This window comes from Convolutriloba macropyga, chromosome 8 (assembly GCF_964194025.1).
Source record: "Convolutriloba macropyga chromosome 8, txConMacr16.3, whole genome shotgun sequence".
In the NCBI taxonomy this organism is placed as follows: domain Eukaryota; kingdom Metazoa; phylum Xenacoelomorpha; order Acoela; family Convolutidae; genus Convolutriloba; species Convolutriloba macropyga.
The window spans coordinates 24,663,658-24,683,955 of record NC_134475.1 but is presented as its reverse complement, the minus strand read 5'-3'; the positions used below and the strand labels follow the sequence as shown (position 1 = coordinate 24,683,955).

General features: G+C 40.5%; 1 protein-coding gene across 4 annotated transcripts in view; it reads left to right on the top strand.

Moving 5' to 3' along the window:
• Positions 1–252: 252 nt before the first annotated feature.
• LOC142344030 (transient receptor potential cation channel subfamily V member 6-like) overlaps positions 253–20,298 on the top strand; it is a 64,082-nt gene continuing 44,036 nt past the window's right edge. For all 4 annotated transcript variants that reach the window (XM_075395485.1, XM_075395484.1, XM_075395487.1 and 1 more), the window contains exons 1-6: positions 253–766; positions 3,439–3,571; positions 14,344–14,561; positions 17,329–17,574; positions 18,254–18,388; positions 18,812–18,981. In XM_075395485.1, the coding sequence (XP_075251600.1) occupies positions 625–766; positions 3,439–3,571; positions 14,344–14,561; positions 17,329–17,574; positions 18,254–18,388; positions 18,812–18,981 (1,044 nt within the window). In that variant the 5' untranslated portion in view covers positions 253–624. The remainder of the gene's footprint in view (positions 767–3,438; positions 3,572–14,343; positions 14,562–17,328; positions 17,575–18,253; positions 18,389–18,811; positions 18,982–20,298) is intronic.

Sequence of the window (20,298 nt, the reverse complement as noted above, 5' to 3'; positions counted from 1 at the left end):
GAATTGTAAAACATGCATGCTCGACGGCTTATATAACTCAGATGTTCTAAAAAGTATATAAATTTATATATAACAAAGTTTTTGAAAAAAAAACATAAAAATGTAAATAAAATGGTATGAACATACTTCAAAAAGCCTCCAGTAGTTTAAGCGGCATGAAACACGTGTAAGAATTGACGCTTGACGTTGAATGGTCTCTTGACGTCTTTATAATACAAAAGACTCCGAAAGCGAAAAACAAATCAATCTTCAGTTTCTTTTCAGCAATTAATTTGTAGGTGTATGCTAAAATGTTCATGTTTTGTACCAACTGCACTAATGGATTTTGGAATCGCTTTAACTCGTTCAACTTTTCGAAGTTAACCAGAGAAAAAAGATATTTGATTGTTAAACATTTGAGCATAATAACACACTTATTTTTTATAAATGGCCATTACCTCATGAAAATGTCACTGTCAGAAACTTGATAACAATGTCTTTATAATTGCAGTTTTTATTACTTTAGAATTAAGATCTTTTCTAGTAAAACACTTTGGAGCTATTAACATTTTGAGAAAATAACATTGAAGCTCGCCTTATTCCAAGAACTCTTGACCTCTGATGACCTTTTGACCTTTAAAGAAGATGGTGGAGCCATTGGACCAAGAGTTGGTGGACGATCTTAATCGACATTTTTCGTCACTTAGCAACGAGGAGGGCGTGGAACACAGTGCAGATGATGGACAGCAGTCAAGGTCACAGATTTATTCCCTCTTCGATCTCGGAGGTGAGTTAAACAATTGACAATAAATGAATTGACATCACTTTGGTGGCCAGCTAGCGAGCACCTACTATCTTTAAAAGTTTATTGTCAATATGTTCAAATTTTGCATTAATTTACTGTCTGCAATGACGTTGGCCGAACCCCGAACACAAAAAACTGATAACGTATCCAGGAACATGCAAAAAGCTATGCAGGATGAAGTGTCTGGCCCAAAACAGATAAAAGCCAGACTGACCTGGTTTTCAAACACGGGCCCGGTGCCACCCAATTTGATTTTCTGGAATAAATTTTTGTCGCGCTTTCCACCTGGCCAGAACTATTGATATGCTTGATCCGATAGATTCCACAGTTTAGTTGGGTTCTATCTGTCTGGGCAGTACAAAACATTGATCTCTTTTCCTAGTCAGTTACCAAATTTCAGTCTGGGGGTACCCACAATTTGTTCACTCAATATTTTGTTCGCTCAATATTTTTTGAGGCTGACTGAAAATTAAGAGATCTAATTTGATACATCATATTAGCTAGGAGCATGTGACAACCATTAGTAGAAAATGATAACATAGACAGGAAGACAAGCAGTCAGGCCTACTAGGCTCCCTGATGCATGCAAAAAGAAACAGAGAGCGAAAAACTTTAGTTAAAACTGTTTTAACCCGATCTATCTCGCTGAAATCCAGGATGCTCTACTAAAGATTGATCGATTCAGCATGCACTAATTCCAAGTTGGTGAAACTGTTTTCATATGAATTGTTGACATAAAGTCTAGAATCATTAAGATTGTCATCACTGAATATTAGTTTACTACAATTTGCCAATAGCTTCTCATAACATAGTAGCTGTTGATACTCGCTAACATCCATTCTAAAGGGAAGAAAATGGAGTTTCGCAATATCACCATATTTTGCGCAAATCTTATAATTTTTACAGGTCGGGACCGAAAAATTGTATACGCCCCCAAGTTTGCGAAGCCAAAATCGCGATACTAATGTGTAACCACAATCACCCTAAGCGAATTTTTATCTCTTTATGTACTGGTATTTGTAGTACCCGCTTTACCGGTTGGATATCTATTAATACTTATGGGGGGTATAGTTTTAGTGTTGTTTCCGAAATCGGTCATTTTGAGCATTCATGAACACCGCCTATCCTAATGTGTATGTAGACTCTGGGCCAATGCCTGGTTATCGCCGGATATGATCCGCAGCTGAAACGGTCCTATGTAAACAAAACCCCAAGAATTGAATTTAGTTCGGTTAAACATTATTTTGGAGAAAGAGATTTGGCTAACTTGACATTTACTAAATGAGTATTGGTATTCAACACGCCACGGTATTATGGCATTTGTCTTCTTGGAACTTAACCAACAAACCAAGAAGAATAAGGAAAAGAGAGAGCTAAAATCCTTGTGCCCTAACGACGGTTGTTTTGCTTTAGCAAAAAATTTTTTTGCTTGGCTCTGTATAAAATTACCTTACACTATAAACGCAGCTCAGAAAATTCTAACGGTGAGCAAGTTATTAACTGATTTTTTGGCATAGTTTACCGGCACTGAAAAGCGAGATGCTCTTGTAATATTTATTAGAGTTACAAAAATTTGGATAGTTTGCCTGTGCGATAAAGTGCCAAGCTCAGAATAGTTGCTGTTATCGATTGTAGCGTCTGAGCAAAAACCTCTTAGCTGATATAAATCATTCTCAGTCAATTTTGTATGAGCGGAGCGCCGACGCTGAACTTTGTACATGTAGACTTACAAGCTCTGTAACTTGTGTTAGTTCGTTATAGTTTTTGGCAAAGGTTGCCTGATTGATCGAACAAAAAGCTCGGAGTTATTGTTGTTGCTTGACATTAGTTCATCAGTCGGTTATTGGCTGAGGGATATTTCCAGCTGTTTTAGATGGGCTTAAGTGGTAGCGGCAAATGCTATGTTTAGGCAGCAGATTTGAGGTTAACCTAATTGCTCATTTCTTGTTACAAGCTTGCGGGTGCTTGAGTTTCATTCAGTTAGTTTACTTTTATTTACTTTATTTTAATGTAGTTTGTCACTTGATGCCTACTGACTAGTTATTTTTAGTTATCATATTTTAGTTTAAGCGTATTACTATCGACACTTGTTAACAGCCAAGAGCATATTACCAGAATTATACTGTTAAGAAGAAGACGAAACACCTAACTAAACTTTTTGGAATTCTTGGATCTGGGCGCTATTCTTTTCTTTTGAATAGCGCTATTCTTTTCTTTTAGTTATCATATTTTAGTTTAAGCGTATTACCATCGACACTTGTTAACAGCCAAGAGCATATTACCAGAATTATACTGTTAAGAAGAAGGCGAAACACCTAACTAAACTTTTTGGAATTCTTGGATCTGGGCGCTATTCTTTTCTTTTGAAAGGCTGTGATCTGGATCAGAGCCTAAGTGGGTTTGCCGGTTACACTTATGTTTTCTCAATTTGGAAGCAAACAGAGGCGTGTTCATTTGTCAAAGAAGGTAAATACCTGCCATTAGAAAAAAAATAATGCTCTTCGCGTCCCATGATTATCAAGCTCAAACTTTCTCCGGCAATAATTTGTATATTTGCTATTTAAATGTTAATCTTGCAAGATCTCGCAGTATAACCATTCGAAGTCGACTGTAGATAACTATTTGCAGTTGACCAATTTCAATAATGGTTTCAGGACGAGGTCTTCTGGCAGAGAAGATGGAGGAGTCATTGGTCAAGTTCAACATGAGCATTGTAGATGCCGCAATCAGAGATCACGTGACCCCTTACCTATACAACAATGGCAGGGGAAAGTGGATCCCTAAAAAGTAGGAATGCTTGATTAGAATAAGTTGTATATGGGATGGGTTACTTTCCATTAAGTTTACTGTATTTTCGCAAATACTATTTATCTGTTGAGAAATCAAGTCTGCTACATGTACCCAAAAGTCAGTACATATATAAATTGCCATTTTGGTGCTCAAGATTGAGTGTATTGCCGTATAGTTATTCGAGGCAGTTTCAAAATATTTAAATGTAGAAAAAAACAATTATGAACAATTTACAATTTATAATCAGCTGATTATAAATTGTTCATAAACGTCTTTTTTGTTGCTGTGCACCTCAATTGGGAGACCGATGAAAAACGGTCACTGTTAGTAACTAAATAGATTTAAAGCGAGAGATTATTAGCCAATCAGAATCCAGTATTTAAATAAGCAATCGAATTGAATAAAATACGTTCCAATTTACGTACAAAGCTCGGAAAAAGTGCAATTAACATAATTTCAAGTAAATCTAATCATAAGACCTATCAAATAAGACGTGATTCGGCTCAATAATTTTCGGGTTTTTGGATTCATTGGCACAAAATGGTGACTGGCATTGAACTAATGCGTTATTAGACAAAATACCGGCCAAATGAGCATCAAAAATTGCCGTCTAAAAAACCACTTGTTGCTATGTACGTTACAATCTTAATACGTTGCTATCATCGATGAGCTATAGACTGACTATAATACGTTGTTTTATGAGTTTATACGTTGCTTCATACGTTTTTGAATTGAACATCCAAAAGAGTGTTGTTTTACACCTTTATAAGTGGCGCCCCACACATATTATTAGCGTAATCGTTGTGATAAACTGGAATAATGTTTCGTTCTGATTAATGATTCGTTGTTTCCCGGCATAGTAGACGTCCTTCATCCCAGATCTTACTCCTCAATTAGTAACTGCCGCATGTCACGATGTGAGAGGAGAGACACAGAACAATGTCAGATTTTGCGAGCCGCATTAAATTCACACTGCCTGCGTTATCCTCCACGACAGAGACTGGCTCGATTATAAGCTGGGGAAAACAAGAGAACGATCAGATTGGGGAAGATGAATCGTGAGTTTAGCAGAAATCCTTGGAACTGCGATGTTGTGGAGTTGTTGCTACGAAAAAAAAACAACTATGCTTCAACTGGAATCCTCTAGAGGAAGTGTTGAAATTGGAGCAGATCAGAACTCAATATCAGCAAGAATTCTGGGTAACCCTATAGGAGTAACAACTGTAAGACAGAAAATTAAATTTTGGAATCAATTCGTGCCTTAATTTACTTATGGGAGTTTAGACGGCAAGGAACCCATCCCCTGATATCTTTCAAAAATGTTTTTAAGGGGTTGTATAATCAATGAAATCATCCGTAAAAGGTCACCATTAACCCCCCACAAATAATTTTTGAGACGAAAAAACAGCGATTTTGAAAATTTTTGGTCGAATTACCAAAAATTCGAAAAAATTGATATACTCGGTTTGTATATCAAAAATTACCTCTGATATAGAGAAAATCGAGAAAACATTATGCTAAATTGTTCAATTTTGAAAAAATTTTGGTCAATTTTGATGCAAATCTGAAAACTTTAGAAAATCAATACCGAATTTTGATAAACCGTATTTTCAAGCTTAAAACCGTCCATTTTACTGGATTACCGTTCCGTAATCAAGAATTTGCAAAAAATTGACCAAAATTTGAAAAAAAATTGGACAAATGCATCAAATTTTGACAAATTTGTCAAAAAAAAAAAAATTCCAGCAAGAAGGTTCGTTAATTTAGTGAAACTTATTACACAGAAAAAGTTGTGAAAATTTTCACAACCTCCGGCCTACAAAAAATTATTGAATTCCCATTATTTTTCTCGTCGCTCGTTTATATACCGTTTTTCGTCCGCGTTCTTTTCGTTCTTTAACTTTACAATTCTCCGTTTTCCGTTTTTTTTTTCGATAACGTCGCTCTCCCAAGACTTTGTTTTCTTTTCCTCCGTTTACTTTTCCGGATTTCGATATAGTATGTCATATGTGATGAAGTATGTTGTTCGCTGTAGTATGTTGAGTATGCTAGTATGCTGGTTTGTTGTTCAGGTCTAACAGCTTTCTAGGGTGTGACTTAAGTTTATTCTCGAGTTACGGCTGGATTGTTCTTCGACTTTTCAACTTTACTAATTTACTAGCCTCCCTGTTGTAGTATATTGATTTTTGCTGCTGTATGTTTGCGTGTAACTGTATGAATGTTGGTTGGTTTAGGGTATTGCCTTCTAGGATGTGACTTAAGTTTATTCTGGAGTTACGGCTAGATAGTTTCTTCACTTTTCCAGCTTTCATAGACTACAAAAGCGCTGCATATTACTTAACTTTTGCTGTAGTTTGTTTAATATTGTTGGTATGCTGATCGGTTGTTTAGGTTTGAATACTGCTAGGGTGTGACTTAGGTTTATTCTAGAGTTACGGCTAGTAAATTTCTTGCTCTTTTCATCCATTTAGTATACTACAGCTTTGCCGTAAATTAGTTCGTTATTTGTATATATTAAGCCCCATAATGACTTGTGCTAGTTTGCCTCTTACAGTAGCATCTCTCCTCCTTCCTAGGTTGTGACTTAAGTTTGTTCTGGAGTTACGGCTAGTTTGTTTGGTTGAGTTTGTTGCTGCGGTCTGCTAGCATAGTGGTTCCCGACCTCCCCGCTCGCTGCGTAATCGTCTCCCGCCCGTTCCGACCCGCCTTTCCGTTTCGTTGCGTGCTACTCGCTCAACGCCTCCGTTCTGTCTGTCTCGTTTCCCGTTTCTTCGTGCGTCGCTCGTTCAGCGGTTCCGTCCCGTCCGTCGCGTCGCCCATTTACTACACGCGTTTTCGCCAGTTCCGCTCCGTTCCCTGTTGCGTTGCGCGCCGTTCGTCCGTCCTTCCCGCCCCGTCCGCTTCGTTTCCCGTTTCGTCGTGCTTCGTCCACCCAGTCCTCTTTCCCCGGTTGCCTGTGTTCCTGTTTAGTCTCACGTTGCTTTCAAGCACGTTAGACGCACCCTATAATTTCTTACTCATTTTCGCCGAGTAATTCATTACTCGGTAACTTCTTTTCTGCTCTTCGACGTCTTGATTATCATATCGTCGTCATTTGGGTTCGGTATAACCCGCATTCCACGTGGTTGGTTGAAGGTTACTCTACCTTGATAAACTAGCCATTTCAATATCATGGCCGAACAACAGGATAAATTGAAAAAGCTCTTTAACGCAAGATCTAATTTAGAATCTGAGTTATATAACATCCACAAGGACATCACAGATGCCATAGATCGTCAAGACAGGAGGGTTAAAGTTGAACGCTTGGTTTCTAAGTTGAAGGATGTCTTCAGTAAACTGGTGGAGAAAAATGAAGAACTATTTGACTTGGCCAGTAAAGCCGAGAACCCAGAATCAATTTACCTTGTCCTTGAGCAATGGTTGGATGATGTAACTAAGAACAATGATAATTTCTTGCTTGCGGCTAGAAGCTATATTGACTCAGTTACTCACCGAGACACCGTATATGAGGGCGTTAACCCTCAAGGGCAGTCGAAGAGAAGTTCACGTCGAACAGCATCGTCAATGTCTAGCCAGCGCAAGCATGACTTTCTAATGGCAAAACTAAAACGCGAAGAGGCCGAGAAACAAGAACAAGCTGCCATGCGCCTCGCTAAACAAAAACACGAAATTGCAATGAGAAAAAAGGAGCTTGAGATACAAATGGAGCATATGGCACTTCAAGAATTGGAGGAAGATCACCGCCAGCGTGTTGCCGCAGCTAAATTAGATGAGGCTGAATTAATGGATAACCAATCATTGTTTAGTCACCACTCAAGTGAACTGAATTTGCTTAAAGATAGGGGATCAGATAGAAGTCAGAGACTTGTTCAGGATTGGGTAAATTCTGTTCCAGCAGGTAATTCATTGACTGCTACAAGTGAGTTAAATTTTTCTCGTCCTGGTTCAGCAACCGCTGACCCCCCTGTTCAAGATACTGCCCATAGTAATCCTCCAGAAAACACAAATAATGTTGCCAGTAACTTGAATCACCTTGAAATGCTTTCTCAGTACACACGGCCAGGAGTTGCAATTTCTGTTGCTCAGCAAGAAGCGTTGTATCGGGAATACCTCCAGGCTCAACTGCAGCAACCACCCAGTGATCAAAGGGCACATAGTCCCTCAAGCAGTGATAAGGTGAACCAAGCGAACCAAGTACCAGTCGACGTACAAAATGTCGCACTCCCACCACCCAAACCACCTATGCAACCTCCCCGGCCACCAACACCCGTTATGGAACCAACGAACTCCATCTTTGTACCTGATTTTTCAACAAACCCACAGGTAAATCAATTCTTGGGTCCGAAAAGCTCCAGTGTGCCTTGTCAATTACATATGTCGATGCCTGTTGTTCAGCAACAACAGAATCCAACTCAAAGTAACATTCCACACCAAACACCAGTCCCTATTGCCCATTCCCCGCATAAGGTCCCTCTACCTGTAAACCCACTCGCGAACCCGCCTCCCGTATTCCCGCCTCAACAATTATTTATTCCTCAGCCTCCCGTGATTCCGTCGCCCCCTCCAGCAAGCACAGCAACATATTTACCCGTCCCCAACATTCCACAACAAAACATTGTCCATTCACCTCAAGCCCGCCTGTTACCATGCCCAACCGCACCCAAACTTCCCCTTAATCGTAACCCCGATTTAAACTTGTGGAGATTTCCTCAGAATAACCCCACAAACGTAAATCAGGCGACAAATAATGCAACCGTCTTCAAAAACATTCAACCGAACCTACCCCCAACCACAGCTGACCCCACCATAATCCATCCCATCTTGCAAATGAATGCACAACAAAATCCTAATAGCAACCACGCAGCTAATTGTAGCATCCCTGTTAACCCCTTTAGTACAACTACTAACATCGCGCCACCTTTCGTCACGCCGATTATACATCCAACATACGGGCATACTGCTCCAATACCATTGTGCTGGGGTGGCCCACCGCATCCCACGCCTCCAACGTCAGTATCTGAAAATGCAAGCTTGATTAAGGCATTCACTGACGCCTTAACTAGCAAGAGGAATGACCCGCTACCCGAATGGAAGTTGTCCCAATACAATGGGGATCCCCTACAGTGGCACGAATGGTATGGTCAATTTAAAAGCGCAATTGACTCTCAGTCCTTAACTGATGATGTAAAACTGACATACCTTAAGACCCTCGTAACAGGTAAAGCTAAAACAGCTATAGCTGAGTTCGCCTACTGCGGCGCAATGTACAAAGACGCACTGAGGACCTTAGAACGTAAATTTGGCCAACCACAGGCGGTCGTAAGTGCACATTTGGACAAACTCAACAGCTTTCCACCATTGAAGATGCACAATAGCGATAACATCATTAACTACTCGGGGTGCATTTCAAGTCTTGTCGGGGTATTTAAATCACTGTCATATGATTCGGATTTAAAGAGTGCTGCGCTTCTCAACACTGCCGTACAGAAGCTACCACCCAATATGAAGGAGTCATGGTCCCTCTTCACGGTCAAAAAGCATTGGGTGAAACCTACTCTTCTTGATTTCAACGATTGGTTAAAAGAGAAGGCCGAAGCGCACGATTTAATGAAGAATACCGCACTTAAAGCAAGGACTGAGGATACCAACAACTCAGTAACCAGATCAAAAGTTGCTTCAAAGGCATTTGCTGCAAATACGCAACAGAAGAGTAACCTTAAGCCGCAACAGAGATCTCCGTCAACATCATTCTCTAGTTGCATTGTATGCAAAGGCAGCCACTGGTTGTGGGAATGCCGTGTCTTTAAAGAAAAGACCCCCACGCAGAGAGCCAAGGTCGTGGCTGAGGCAAAGCTCTGTTTCTCTTGTTTGCGTGATAAACACATGTTTAGGCAATGCCCAAGTCCCCGTAAGTGTAGGAAAGATGGTTGCAACAGCTCCCATAACACCTTACTTCATGGAGCTGAAAGGGTTTTTCCAGCTAAACCCTCAACAAACAACAACATCGATACTTCGAAGTCGAACGCAGGTACAAGTAGGCCATCTAATGGTCAACAACAACCAAGCAAAACAACCACTTTGTCTTCCGTGACGGATGTCAAAGGCCTCCTTCAGGTCACGGAGCTGAAACTTACTAATTCTTCTGGCACTAGTACTACGGCGTTGGTTTTATGCGATACCGCTTGCAGTAACTCTTGGGTGTCCGATAGTCTCGCAGCTAGACTCGGTTTGCAGGGTACCGCATTAAAACTGACAGTCAAGGGTATAAACATGGAAGAACTCATAGACACAAAGGTGGTTCAATTGACCGTGACGCCTCATAAAGATCAAGACTTTGAAGCATTCACTGTGCGTCCCTACGTGAGGGAAACATTAAATGTAGGTTCCGACATCATTGACGTCAAGTCCATGCAAGAAATTTACCCACATTTGGCAGTTCTGGATCCAGTAAGATATAGCTATGGAGAAATTGAGATGATACTTGGACAGGATGTCTACCATGCCATCCGCCCGTTAGAGTATTTTTCAGCCGACGAAAAGTGCTCACCTTTCGCTGTCCGCTTGCCCATAGGTTGGGTTTTAAGTGGCCCACTCCCGTCAAGTTCAAGTTTAGTCTCGGTGTGTTTCAATGCCAATATTGAACAGGATTTTGAATTAGCTTGTCAGGTTAAATCTTGGTACGATATGGAATCGTACGGCGCGTTGAAGCAAGTTGACCCACGATCCGCAGCGGATGCTCGCGCGCAGGAAATACTTGAAGCAACAACTTTCCATAACGGCCAAAGATACGATGTCGGTATGTTATGGGCTGATGACAACATCCAGCTCCCGAATAACTACTTTTCGTCACTAGTACAGCTCAAGTCTCTCGAAAAGCGGCTATCGAGAGATACATCATTGAAAGAAACTTATGCTAATACCATCCGTGAAGACTTGGAAAAAGGTTACTTGATCACAGTCCCTGATGCTCACAAAGTAGAGCAGCGGTCGGATAGAGAGTGGTACCTACCACATCATCCCGTAATCAATCCGAACAAACCGGGGAAAGTGCGTAGGGTATTAAATGGTGCAGCAAAGTTCCACGGTACTTCTTTGAATAAATCTTTGCTCACTGGGCCCGACCTCCTCCAAAACCTAATCCACGTACTACTTAGATTCCGTCAGCACCAGTTTGCCGTGTCCGCAGATATCGAGGGTATGTTCCTCCAAGTGGGTGTCCCTGATTGGGACCAGTCATCACTGCGTTTTTTGTGGCGGGAGGACCCCACAACAAATGTTGTAGTGTATCAATACACGCGCCATATATTCGGGGCTAAAGACTCGCCCACATGCGCTAACTATGCACTGCAACGCACGGCCCGAGACAATGCCAATCAGTACCCGGAAGCAACCAAAGCCGTCCTAGAAAACTTCTACATGGACGATTACTTGGATTCGGTGGAGTCACCTGAGAGGGCTCTCAAAAGATCGAAGGAGTTGGTGCATCTTCTCCATCTCGGTGGGTTCAAGCTTACTAAGTTTGTAAGCAATGTACCAGATCTGGCTGATCGAATTGATGGGTCACCTCAGTCCACCGAACCAAAAGTAATTGCCTCATCTAAGGAGGAATCTTCGCACGTGCTTGGGTTGAAATGGGATCACAACAATGATACTCTAGTTGTGAGTCGGGGTACCTCCAGTACAGTAACTAAGTCTTTAACACAACGCTTGGTATTGAGCCTAGTGTCTAAGGTGTTTGATCCCATCGGCCTAGTAGCACCATTTACTGTTGGTGCCCGATTGTTACTAAAGGACATCTGGCGTGTCAGCGGGCAGCACTGGGATGAAGAATTACCAAAAGACACTGTTGAAAGGTTCCTCGAATGGAGTGTAGAACTACCCAAGCTTGCCGCAATCACTATACCAAGGAGCTACTTTTCCGGAAACTTTGAACACCTGGAACTACACATGTTTGGCGATAGTTCACAAGAAGTTTTCAGTGCCGTTGCATTTCTCCGAGCTCAAGTAACTACTTCGAGTGGGCCCCAAACGGAGCTTGCGTTTGTCCTGGGTAAAGCTCGCGTAGCACCTATGAAGGTCATGACTGTTCCAAAGCTGGAATTACAGGCAGCGCTTCTGGCCGCTCGATTGAAACAAGATATCTGTCGAGCTCTCACAGTAAACGTCAACAGGGTTTTCATGTGGACCGACAGCACTACTGTCTTGCAATGGCTTAACTCTGCAACCAAGCACCCAATATTTATTGCAAACCGTGTTTGCGAAATCTTAGAACACACTAGCGTTGACGAATGGAACCACGTTGCCTCAAGCGATAATCCGGCAGATGCTGGCACTCGTGGTATGTCCGCTGAGGTTTTGCAATCAAGTAGCTGGGTGAGAGGTCCAGATTTCTTAAAAACCAAGCAATTCCCGTTCGAACCAAGCACTGAAGTAGTTAATAACATCAAACTCGGTATAGTAACAAAGGAAACTGATGAAACAAATACATCATTGGCCGCATCCGTAACCAAGTCAACTAAGGAACCGCCCCCGCAACTAATTCCCTTCGATAAGTACAGTTCTTATCAGAAGTTGTTACGGATAACAGCGTACGTACTCCGCTTGTTACCTTCTCACGAATGTTACCGTAATGTCGATGGTAGCATCATAGACCCCACGGAGCTTGACGAAGCCGAGCGTCATCTCCAGTATCTTGTGCAAGGGGAGTCATTCAATGCAGAGAGAAAAGATCTTCTCGAAAACAAACCCGTTAAACGGAGTAGCCGTATTGCCCCGTTTTCTCCCTTTATTGGGCCAAATCGTCTAATCCGATCAGCAGGCCGCATCAAGCGGTTGGTCGAAGTTGACTTTGATGTAAAACATCCTATCGTTCTGGACGCACGCCATGCATTTGTAAAATTGTTTCTCAGGCACACGCACGTTAAACATCATCATCAGGGTATTGATTACCTGCGGGCAAAAGTACAAGAACGTTATACCATCCTTAAATTGCGTTCCTCACTACGTTCCATTAAATCAAACTGCCTTACGTGCAGGATGTTCCGCGCTGCCACTATTCAACCCATCATGGCTGACCTCCCAGTAGAAAGACTCGCATACCAGTCTCCTCCCTTCACGAACACCGGGGTCGACTACTTCGGCCCGTTTTACGTTACTGTACGTAGGACTACCGAGAAGAGGTGGGGTTTCCTCTTCACATGCTTAACTACTCGTGCCGTTCATGTTGAAATCGTTCCGTCCATGGACGCCAGTTCGTGTGTAATGGGAGTGGAGCGGTTCGTCTCCCGTCGGGGTACACCAGCCATTATCTGGTCAGACAATGGCACTAACTTTGTTGGCGCGGAAAAAGAACTACGCGAGAACATCGAAAAGTGGAACACCAACATCGCTGTGGAACTTGCCCACAAAGGCATCAAGTGGAGGTTCAACCCGCCCAGTGCGCCACACCAAGGTGGCATCTGGGAGAGGCTAGTACGTAGTTTCAAGCGCGTACTTTACACAATCCTTGGAACACGTCGCCTCACAGATGAGGTTTTAAGTACCACTTTTTGTCTGGTCGAACATGCACTTAATTCACGTCCGTTAACGCCCGTAAGCGCCGACCCATCCGACCTAGGCGCATTAACACCCAATCACTTTCTCCTCGGTAACCAAGCACGTAGTCTCCCGTCCATCATTGGTGTAGATGAGTTTGATCACCGTAAACGTTACGCCCGCGCGCAGTCATATGCTAACGCTATTTGGTCTCGTTGGATCAAAGAATACGTACCGGCGCTGAACCGACGTTCCAAGTGGCAGACGCCTGCCGAGCATAACCTTAAGACCGGTGATTTGGTTTGGGTAGTTGAAGAGACCAACCCAAGGGGTTACTACCCCACTGCTCGGATCACTGAACTTCGTTACGGTTCCGACAGCGTCGCACGCTCCGCCGTATTGCGCACGTCCTCCGGATCGCTCGTTCGCCCGCTTGTGAAATTAGTACCCATTCTCCCAGCATCTTCTTCTGGGCCGGAGGATGTTAGTAACTAAATAGATTTAAAGCGAGAGATTATTAGCCAATCAGAATCCAGTATTTAAATAAGCAATCGAATTGAATAAAATACGTTCCAATTTACGTACAAAGCTCGGAAAAAGTGCAATTAACATAATTTCAAGTAAATCTAATCATAAGACCTATCAAATAAGACGTGATTCGGCTCAATAATTTTCGGGTTTTTGGATTCATTGGCACAAAATGGTGACTGGCATTGAACTAATGCGTTATTAGACAAAATACCGGCCAAATGAGCATCAAAAATTGCCGTCTAAAAAACCACTTGTTGCTATGTACGTTACAATCTTAATACGTTGCTATCATCGATGAGCTATAGACTGACTATAATACGTTGTTTTATGAGTTTATACGTTGCTTCATACGTTTTTGAATTGAACATCCAAAAGAGTGTTGTTTTACACCTTTATAGTCACAAACATTATTTTTAGGGAAAGACAATTTTGAATCTTTTTCAGAATGAATGAACGTCTTTGAATATTTTAGTTATAGGAGATTATAGTGTTTGATGGTTTTTCCTACGTTTTAAACACGCTCGAGTTATAATTAGGACTATGAAACATAGCTTTAGCCAGACTTTCTGTCTCTACGTTGGTAAATGTTAAAATGGGGTGTGTTTTTGACGAAATAATGCATTGACTATTGTTTACTTGGTTACAAGAGAACAATAAGGTGATATTTTTTGTGAAATAACAGCTAAGCAATTATGACATTTCAGCCATCTTGTGTCTCAGCGCATAACTGAAATAGGGGGAAGGAGTGCCATCATAATAGCCAACTTCCAGCACAAGAAGATATCTCAACTGATGGAGAGAGACCAGCCCAGTCAGAAGTTCTCCCAGCTGGACCAGGACTGTGAGAACCTTCTAGAATACCAACAGCACAGGAACCAGCAAGAGAACAGCAAGTGCAATCTGCTATATGAAGAAAATATTGGTAAGAGATTCCGTAAGAGTTGGTTACTTCGAAAACTCTTGTAAGATTCTTGAAAAAAAACGGGTATCTCTCAAGATATGGCAAGTTCTGTCTGTTCGAGCTCTGCTTTCCTTGGTTTTTATTGACGTACTAGCTTTCAATTTGCCAATTTGCGGAGAAATGTTTTGAGATAAAGTACAGATTTCGTTTTTCTTCCCAGATCGAGTTGTCAATGCAAACAGCAGCTTAAAAACTTAAGAACTGAAGTGAATGAAGAAATTAGTAAATTCTAAATGCAGCGTTATATTGCAATTAACGAAAAAGTGCACCTTTAAGAGTTAAATGCGGCGAACACAGTGACCAAGAAATTTATATTTTCACTACTATAAACCGCAAATATGAAATAAAATCACCGATAAAACTACAGTACACATTTTGAATTATCGTATGAGTTGTTGATTTTAATCTTAAATTTTTTTCCACGCTTCTGTTGGTAGGGGCAAAAAAGGTGATTTATGGTATAACAGTATACGCAAAAAAACACTCTCACTAAAGAAAAGGGGGCTCCATATTTTGTGAAGGCGTGCTTTTTTGTAAAAATTGCACAGACTTTAAAGAAAAACAAAAGTTTAACGGAAAAACGACCGCAGTTACTACAAATTTCTCGATTCATTCTGTGGACAAAATCGTTTCACCGCAAATAACAACAACTCTTGCATTATTTCTCAATGAAACATGGACTCTGTGCATACTTGAAATCATTTAAAATGCCATACAGTTTTATCCTGTTTTGGCTTTAACTATGCTGATAAAGAATAAAACAGATGCAAGATTCTTTGTCTGCACCATTTTTTGTCTTCATCAAAATTTTCTTCATCAACCTTTTTCTGATTCTTTTACTGCATCAAACAACTAGCAAGGTTGTCAGCCAAACGTATGTGATGCTCTTTTCATGGTCGCAACAAATATATAGCCAAAAAGAATTGGTCTCGGAGGGTCTCAAAGCTTTAACCTCTTGTTTCAGGCTTTAAGTTTAGCTTGATCCTAATTGCAGCAAATTGTGTCATCGAACAAGTTATGCATTCCTCTAAATTAATTATAAACATCCTCAAGTACCAAAAATGACAATTCATTGGAATAAAATTTATCATGGGAGCAGTGGGAGAGCCGAATGCGGTTTGGACATCAGTGGACCGTGAGGCGCCGTTGTTATCATAACGTACACTCGAATCCCGAATGAGCGGATGGTGGCCCGCTATGCCTTCTCTTACAAATTTTACTAAATATGTCACCAGATTTCATAATTTCATCTGATGGAGTTTTGCAGTTTGAATGACGGCTCAAGGTTGGTGAAGAGGTCCCTTAAGCTTCGCTTCCAATTTCAAATAGCAAACGCTTGCTTTTTTAGTACTGTTTTTTGGTGATCAAAGTTTTTTAGTGATTCACGTTATGACTAAAGGTAGGTCAGCACTGCGGCTCTACAAAAAATTAATTCAGTGTTAACACATCTAGATCGTTAGCATAGGAACTGACATTGGTAATTGAACCGCTGTTTGATGACTGTTAAACTAAACGGGAACTTGTGAGGAGTAATTCATCTAGGAGCCGATGGTTGCCAAGGATTGTGTGCAGCGGTCGGTTAAAACTGCATACTAAATTTTTCCAAACCCGTTTATGATTTGGTGCGACACCTAGATTGAAGTCTACGTACTCTTATTTGTATCAAATTCAAGGCTATGGTCCATTTGTGCAAGTTGAGAAGATATATCTAACAACAGCTCCTCCTCGGTACCACAAAGTTGTTGGCGTTGTCAGAAAAAAAGACCAACGGTTTTGCAGTGAAGAGTTGCACCAATCATTCACAAAAAATATCCTCTGAGTGGTAGTATACAGGAACTTTCAAAATTCTGTATATATGTGTATCTCTGTATGTTTTTAGAAGACGATGAATAACAAATTTTGCCAATTTTTGCCATATTCTTAGAAGCTTTATGAGATCTTTGTGCAAAGCATTTTTCTTCAGCTGAAATCAAAATTTTTTTGAAGTTATCGAAAAGCTGAGATAACTATGATATGTGATAATTGGTCAATTGAATTGTTAATTGATTTAGGTTTGTCTTTCTGTTTCCCAATGGGGGGAAATAAAGATTTTTAACTACTCATTTTTTAACGCAACCCCATGTTGTTTTCATGTTGAGGCTTCTATATAGTAAATCAGGGAGGGTTTTTTGGCACTATTTCGACTCAATATATTTGAGCGCATTTACGAATCAAAACCAATTTGAATTTTTTATTTTCTCAGAAATGTGTTATATTACTAATCTGATTTTGTGTAAACATTTTCCCCCTTTAAACTATGGGAGGATGGTGTAGGAGTGATGAGGAGAGAAACTAAACTGTAATTAAACTTTTATCGCCATGCTTACACTATTATACTCTGAGTGAAAACAAAACAACAAAACCCACTTCTTTTTACTCCATTGAGTTACGTTTTTACAGCATCAATTCTTGACGCTTTTTTTAAAATAAAGGCAACAATATTATCTTGTCACATATGCGCACCAATAAGCGTAATATTCATGCTTGATCTTGTTGATCAGACTATCTTGTTCTCAAAATGGTCCCGGATCAGCCTATCTGGTCAAAGCCGTTTCTGATCAGAATATCATGCTCCCATGAGTTTCTCGTAGACTATGTAATTTCGACGGAAGAAGTAACAGTTATCAAACTGGGTGTTTAAAAGTATAACTGAGAGCCTTCAGATGTCACATGAGATCAACTGTTTCAGATTGTTCTGGAGAGCGTTTTTGCTGTTGGGACATCTGGCGTCGGGGGTCCATGGGGGAGACCCTTCTGCACGTCTGTCTGCTCTGTGGATCCAAAATAGCCAGGGAACTGGCAGTAAGACTTCTCAGGATATTCCCAATGTTGGTTGTGGACATCTACTTGAGCAACGACTACTATGGACAGACCCCTCTCCACATGGCACTGTTGAATGAGGATTTAGTGCTCCTTAAAATGATGCTGGACCTCAGTTAGTTATTCCATTCACGAGTTAATGTCGATATCACAAGTTTTGGTTTACCCAGTTCGAGGTGGCCAGACCGAAGTGACCCCTGATCAGACGATCTTCGAGCGCACACATGTTCCTGGTGCGCTCGAATAACATGGTCTGGAAAAAACTCTTTAGTCTGGACAATATTCTGGAACTTGTCTGATCAGAGGTTACCTCGGTCTGGGACTTAATTCTTTGTTTTATATTTAAAGAATTTAACTTATTTTTAAATAAATCAAACTTTGACTCAGATAATCTAATGTTGAGTAATATTTTAAGGGTTCTGGGGTTGCGAATATGTCAGATGGTACTAGGGCTCATTAGATAGAGCTAATTCGTTCGTAGAAACTCAGGTTTCAAATTACGAGTTTACCAAAAAGATAATCGAAGTAACAGTAAAGTTAATAATTCTCAGAATAAGTTCTCCCTTATTTTTTGTACCAATATTTCCGTGTTCACTAGAGACAAGTCCACTAGAAACGAGTCCTTTATAAGAACGTATATGTCAATTAAAAGATTATCAGCTGTAGATGTAATAGAAATATCAATTCCCAAAATCAGTTTTCGTCCATTTTCTTGATTGCCATTTTTATTCTAAAGTTGTCGTTTGATCATCACACGGATCGCACTTAAAACTAGACTTGTTTCGTAATTGCAGAAGATCCTGTGTCGAGAGAAAGGGTGGTGGATCTGAGTGCGAGATGCAATGGCAGTTTCTTCATTCCCATGGACCAGAAACAGGAAGTCAACCTCAACCCCAAAATGGGAGAGATACCTGTTCTCAACTCATACTGTAAATAACAATAAAATACTTGGCTCTGCCCCATTAAAACTCCAGGGGTTTGGTGGGGGGGCTAGAAACTACAGAGCTGCTACCTATTACCATGTACCACAATGAGGGCTATATTTTTGGGGTTTGGGGTTAGAAGAAGCGCCTAACAGGTGAGATATATCTCCAATTAAACGCTTGATTTTTTTTTTCATTTTTCTCCATATGAGAAAAACAGTTTCAAAATTGTTCAAATTTCTTAATTTTTGTTTGAATCAGTTTTGTGAAAGTTAGAAAACACATGTCTTTAAATTAAGTCTTCATCTATCGGAAAGGCGTCGACGGATGATTTTACAACTTGATCAAAACTTAGCATCTAATCTATGCAAAGACATGTCCTTGATTGACAAATGAGCAGCAGAGCTCAGTTTTTTTAATGACGTTTAGGTACAAATTACGCTGGTCCTTGTTACTGGGGAGAGTTCCCTCTGTCCTTTGCTGTGTGTCTGGGTCTGGAGGCCGAGTTCACGTGGCTACTACACAGGGGGGCATCTCCTTTAGCCACTGACCTCAACGGAAATAACATTCTACATATGCTTGTCATACACAACAAACTGGTTAGTTTCTATGACAACTAGTTATAAATGCATTTCTTGTAAGAATCTGGTCTACTTCTTATTTTCTGTTTACATAAAGGACCTTCCAATAGTTTTAACCCACGAATGCTTTTAAACAAAGTTTGCAGAAGATGCTTCACAAAACATTACGGGGTTTTATTTAATCTAGACGCCAGAACACTTGATCGAACAAATACAATTGCAAAGCTTTTTCTGATGCTTGGCTCTCTATAATAGCATGTTATTATTAAATTCAGTCAAATTGCGCAATATAGCCTCATATAAGCTGCAATATAGACATTTTGGCAGGTACTCAATGATTATAATCATTATTCACATCTTTTACGAGCATATATAAATAATTATAAAATCAAAATACAAAATGCGGTTTACGGAAGGGGGGTTGTTGATCACGTGGGGACAAATTGCGCCATTAAGACCAAAATAGAATCAGAATCATAAACAATTGAGCATGAGAGATGTACAGACTTTGCAAGATCTTATGACATACATTTTCATGCTCTACTATGACACTAAGACATTTTGTTAAAAATTTTTGAAAAGTCTTTCTAGCAGGTGTTTATATAGCATTGCATACAATCGAAGATGGGTTTGTAAACTCTGACATACAAAATAGTCACCGTGGAGGTTGTAGCAAGGAGGTCAAATGCTATTAAAAAGACTGTGAGAAGGTTGCGCTCTAAAAGAGAAATTTGAGTGAATGTGTCTTAAAAAAACACCTGAATTTAAGTGAACAGTTCTATTTACCTTAGTAGAGGCTTTTTGGTGAGAGATTTGATCATCCAAGTGTTGTCTGCGGACCACAGTTACCACAGCTCAACGACGGAGGAGAGTTTTGCACTCTCAAGCAGTATTTGACAAAATATGATTGCATTTGTGATACACTAACCATTTCAATTTTTCTGTTCAGACATTGACTTATAATCTGTTTAGTGAGAGATTCCTGAACTCCAGTTAAGGTGAAATTCAGCCCCACTCTCACTTCAAGTTCACATTAAGTGGCAATCACCGTAATCTAGTTTACCTAATTTTTGTTCCGACACCACTTGTGGGGGGGGGGAAGGAACTATATACTCAAATGGTTTTTTTTTGTTCAGACCATTTTTGCCGATCGATATATTCATTGTAGAGAAATGTGAGTCGTATCATTAAAAAACTCGTCCAGCGCAGAGTTCGGAATTAAAAAGATTTTTTTTGAATTTCGTGTTTTTCGAGGAGTTATCGAGGTTGAAGGTTTTGTGTGAACACGTTATGTTTGGCATGATTTTGTTCACTTTTTTGTTCAAATTCAAGATT